The 5,056-nt window shown below is 70.6% G+C and overlaps 2 protein-coding genes across 2 annotated transcripts; both read left to right on the plus strand.

Annotated features, from left to right (window-relative positions):
- Positions 1-152: 152 nt before the first annotated feature.
- On the plus strand, positions 153-1,321 carry MNEG_13872 (hypothetical protein; the record flags this gene model as incomplete). Its single annotated transcript, XM_014037655.1, has 2 exons — positions 153-524; positions 686-1,321. The coding sequence occupies 2 exons, from the start codon at positions 153-155 to the stop codon at positions 1,319-1,321; spliced, it is 1,008 nt and encodes a 335-aa protein (XP_013893109.1).
- A 3,124-nt stretch (positions 1,322-4,445) lies between these two features.
- MNEG_13873 (hypothetical protein) lies at positions 4,446-4,598 on the plus strand (the record flags this gene model as incomplete). Its single annotated transcript, XM_014037656.1, has 1 exon — positions 4,446-4,598. A coding segment is annotated over one exon (153 nt), but the record flags the coding sequence as incomplete, so codon positions are not given.
- Between the last annotated feature and the right edge of the window lie 458 nt (positions 4,599-5,056).

Here is a 5,056-nt window from a genome sequence, read left to right on the forward strand (position 1 = left end):
GCGCGCACCAGCGCACGTCAGGGCCGCTGTCGGGCCCGCTGCCGCAGCTGCACGCGTCGGCGCATCAGCGCGCGCCGCTGCTGCACGCCGGCGGCGCCCACGGCCTCGTCGCCGCGCCGCCGCGCCAGCAGCAGCCGCTCTACTTTGTCCCCATGTACGCGGACAGCGGCCCGGCGTCCCGCGCCTACAGCGAGCCTCTGCCCGAGCTCCGCCGCGACTCGCTGCTCGCCGCACAGCACGCGCAGCACGCGCAGCAACGCCGCGCGGCGGCGGCGGCGGCCGGCGAGCGCGTCTCGGCGCCACTGCTTCCTGGCGGGGGGCGCGGGCCCGCAAACGGGCTGTACCACTCTGCCGGCTTCGCCTCGGGCGGCGGGCTCAAGTATGATTATGCGCCCGCGCCCGCGCCGGCCTTTCAAGTGACGGAGGCGGTGTGCGACGCCGCGGCGTTTGCCGGCGCGCCCGTCGAGTACGCGCCCGTTGAGTACGCGCCCGTCGAGGCGCTCGCCCCAACGCTAGCTGCGCAGGTGGGCGCCGCCTGCGGCCGAGGACGGAGCGCCATTTGCACGCTCGCGTTTACTTCATCCCGAAAATGTCTCCGATCCCCGCCAGCTGGGCGCCAGCCGTTCCCGCCTGCCATCTGACCCTGCGCCCTCGGCCCCATGCCTCCCCTCCCCCTGCCCCGCAGAGCTCCCTGCTGGCCCCTGAACCCATCATGTGGGGCGCCCTTAGCCGTGCGCGCCCCTCCGCTTCTCTGTCGGCCTGCCACGGCCCGTTCCTCGGGCCGGTCGAGGCCGAGCGGCGCGACGCGGCGGCCGCGCAGCAGGCGCTGCAGCAGCAGCAGCAGCAGCTCCAGCTGCTGGTCCTGCAGCAGCAGCAGCAGCAGCAGCAGCAGCAGCAGGCGCAAGTGCAGTACGTGTACCCATACGTGCACCCGCCGCAGCCGCCGTTGCTCGCGCCGCCGCCGCCGCCGCCGCCGTCACAGCAGCAGCTGCTGGCCGCGCCGGCGGCGCCCGTCGGCCAGCCGGCGGCGCGCGCCCAGCAGATGATTCTGCCCATCTCAGACGCGGACTTTCCAAACATTTCTGCGCACGTGCCGACGCTGGAGCTCCTGACTGGGGCGTCCCTTTCCATAGAAAGCGGCACGATAGAGGCCCCGGCCCCAGACGGGCAGCCGCAGCCGCCGCAGCAGCGGCTGTTCCTGGTGATCTCAGGGACGCCGCCGCAGCTGCATTCAGCGAGCACGCTGCTCACGCGGCTGCGCGCGGCCGACGGCGGCGCCGCCAGCACCAGCAGCAATGGCAGCTTTGGCGCGCGGGCGTGAGCGCAGCGGTGGCGGTGCCGCCGTCCGCTGCTGGCGTGGCCTCGCGCGCCGCTGCCCGCCTTGCCGCGGCCTGCCAGTGATCCGAGAGACTTTGGTTGCACGCTCGCGCGCGGCCGCCGCCCGCTAGCGGCCGCGCGGCCGCTTTTGCAGCAATTTGCAGACGGCGTCTATCTTTCCAAAAACGTGAACTGAACCAGCACTGCATGCGGCGGCGCGCATGGCGGGGCTGGTGAACCCCGCCACGTGCGAGCGCCGTCTTTACAACAAACAACAAGCCTGCGCGCGGGGCGCCGCCTGGGGGCCGCGCCGGCGGCGGGGCGAGTCGCCGCTCCGCGCAGCCCTGTGTGCCACTACAACGACGAATGCCGGCGCCGCCGTCGTGCCGCGGCCGCGGCGCGCGCGCACGCAGCCTGGCTGGGCCGCCGCTTGCTTGGACGCGGGCGCGGCCTCTGAAGGGATGTTTATAGGGACTCACAGAGCACATGGGACTGACAGGGGCCTTTAATTGGGAAACAGGGGAGCGGGGGATGAAATGGGGCCGCGCGGCCGAGCCCCCTCGCGCGTGAAGCAGCCCGATGCGCCGGCGCGGCGCGGATCGAGACGGGATGGAATCTCGGCGCCCTGGCCCCCGGGGCCCCCGACCAGAAACGGGCGGCCCGGCGGCGGCGCAGCGCACGACCGAGGCGCGCATCTCGCCCCGGGCGGCCGCGTCCCGCCGCGCGTGCTCGCGCGGCGGGCCTCATCCAATGCGGCACGGTCGCGGGAGCGTCTTTTCCCATGTTGATCAGACAATCACACCTGATAAATCGCGCCCTTTCAAAGTCACGTCGGAGCCTGCACCTTGCCTTCCCTCGCGCCGGCGCCGCGCTCGCACCACTCACATTTGTGCGCCCCTCTGGCCATTCGCGCACACGCGGGCGCGCCCCCATGACTCGCGGGGCGCCGCCCGGTGCGCGTCGGGCCCATTTGGATGTGCCTTTGTCTTTGAGCGCCCAACCCCTCGCACGCGCGCTCCAGCGCGCGGGCAGGGCCATGAACGCGGCGCACAGGTCCCAGGATTGCCGTAAACACGCGATGCGCGCCGCCGCCTCGATGGAGCGTGCGCCTGACCCCTGCACTCGCGTCCTCCCCGTCTCTCGGGCGGTGTCGTGTGTGCTTGCGCACGCGCCGCCCGCGCCGCTCCGCGACCGAAAACGGTGTGCCCAGCGTTTGGGAAGATGCGATGCTGTTGCTTTCTCGGCTCCGGAGCCGCCAGGCCGCCCGCCGCGCACGCTGGCCGGCTTGCGCGCGCGCTTGTGCCCCGGCGGCGGCCCCCAGTTGTAGGGGCGCCCCCACTCCCCGCGCGCTGCACCCGCTTCAAGGCGGGAAGGGGCTCGCGGGAGGGGGCCCGCCGCCATTGCTTTATTTCTCGCCCGTTAGCGTTGCCCTGCAGACACACACCGCGACGGCCAAACTGCGCCGCGCAGCGAGAGCCGGCGGCAGGCGATTGAGCACTCACTCACCCACACCGCGCCCCACCCCTGTCATCGCCCCTGTTGAGAGGGCCGGCTGTTTTTGCCCCCGCTATCCCGGCTGCCCCAGCGGCCACAGAGGCGCGCAGGCGTGGGGGACAGCGCGCGCGGGGCGGCGCTGCGCCGGGGCGTGCGCGCACGAGTGCGTCCCGGCACCGAAACATAAACTGCGGAGGAGGGAGCTGCCAGGGGGGGCGTCTCTGGACGGCCCCAGTGGAGGGCAGGGGCGGCAGGAAGCATGGGCGCAGGCGCGCTCTTCCGGCGGGCTCAAAACACGCACCGCCTCTCTCAAACCGAAGCAAGGCGTGTGTCATGCCCTCAGTCTCACATGCAGCGCCTCGTCAATCAATGCATGCATGCAGGCGCGTCGTCATTAATGCGCGCGGTCGGGCGAGGCAAGCGGTCGGGGGCCTGCCCGGGCGCCGCGGCCCTCGTTCACAGGCGCCTCAAAACACGCCGAACGTGCCTTGCACGCGGCCCGAACACGTCACTGTTGGGAATCGGGGTTTCTTTCACTGCCCGTGCGCCGCGGCCGCCGCCCCCTGGCGAGATAAGCGGGCCGGCGGCGGCGGCGGCGCGCCCACACACAAGCCGGGGCGGCGGGTCTTGGCTTCATCCAGGGGCCCGCAGCCATCACACACAAGCATTTGCAAGCACCAATCAACGCCTCCAGCTGCACACACGCACCGCGCACACAAACACGCGCACGCACGCACCCACCCCCCACACACACCTCGACGCCTGTTGAAGCATTTGTAGAGCCACCATCATTTGCGTGAGCCGTGGGGAAAACCTTTTGGGATCGATGTTGAACCTTGTAAACACTGCATCCTCACGCATATCTCAGAAAAGCCAGCCGGCAGGATTGCGGCCGGACGCGGCTGGTGGCGTTTCGGGTGACGAGGCCCGAGCAATTTTGGGGTGCGGTTGTGCAGGTGCTGTGTTCACAGGTACTGCTACCGCACAGCTGCGTAGGTCCAACATACATCATGTGAAATACAGTCACAATCTAGGCACAGTTGAGCAGCTGTCCCCACTTGGTAGGTGGTGGAGTGGCAATTGCCGGGTGGGGCAGTTGCAATGAAGGGCGCTCTGCAGGCCTGGTGGCGGTCCAGCGTGCCACCCACTGCCTTGGGCTGTTCGGCCACGACATTTGCATTCGAATCGATCGTACCATGTTGCATTGACCAGCACGGCGCGCTGCATGTGCACTTTCGAAGTCCAGGCCTCTGCATGATCTGAGAAACCCACAAGTTCAACGTCGAATAACAATTGATTGGCTTTGCTGACGCTGTCGAGCGAACAGGGTGATACAGATTGTCTTGGCGCAGCGCCAGGTGCGTGCCTCTCACCGCACGGTGGGAGGCAGTGCGAGCCTTGCAAGGACACCACGATCGTCGTTTTGTTTCTTTTGGTATGCGGTGCGACGCGACCTGTAGCTGCAAGGGCGCCATTCGAACTCCTGCCCGACGACGGAGTGCCCTGGCGCCGCACCCTGTGGCGCAGCGTCCACGCCGTTCCACCATGCGCACGCATGCCGCAAGCAAAACCCCCACATACAGGCCTTGAAAGCCACGCCACCCCCCTTGCCCCCGCAGAGGGCGTCGGGTGACATGTCTGCGCTGTCCGCCGCGGTGGCGCGCCTGACCGCGCTCCACTCGTCCGGCGGGGGCGCGGGCCCCGGTGGCGCCGCCGCCGGCGAGGTCCTGGCTCTGCAGCAGCAGCTGCAGGAGCAGCGGGCGATCAACGCGCAGCTGCAGGAGGCGGTGAGCGCGGGGCGCACGGAGCGCCGCCGCACCTTGCGAATGCCCCCCACGCGCGTGCGAGCGCACCCGCCGGGGTACGCGCGCCGCCCCAGCTGCAGCGCTTCATGCGGCTGCCCGCCGGACCCTGCGCCGGCAGCCCCCTCGCCGGCGCAGCGAGCGCGCCTGTAACACCCCCCTCTTCACCCCTCACCCCCCCGCCGCGCGCGCCCGCGCCCGCGCCCGCGCCGCCCGCAATCGAACCCCCGCCGCCCCAGCTCTATGCCGCCCAAACGGGCGCCGTGACCATGCGGGGTTACCTATCTAAACACACGCCCGCGGGGCCGCAGCTGATGGGCCTCTTTGCGCAGGAGTGGGAGGTGGGCGCGTGCGCCGCGGGCGCGGGCGTGGGGTGGGTGGCGGGGGATGCGGCGCCGGGCTTCGCGCAGGAGGGGATCGGGTTCACAGCGGCAACATATATG

This window comes from Monoraphidium neglectum, assembly GCF_000611645.1.
Source record: "Monoraphidium neglectum strain SAG 48.87 unplaced genomic scaffold scaffold04104, whole genome shotgun sequence".
Classification (NCBI taxonomy): Eukaryota; Viridiplantae; Chlorophyta; class Chlorophyceae; order Sphaeropleales; family Selenastraceae; genus Monoraphidium; species Monoraphidium neglectum.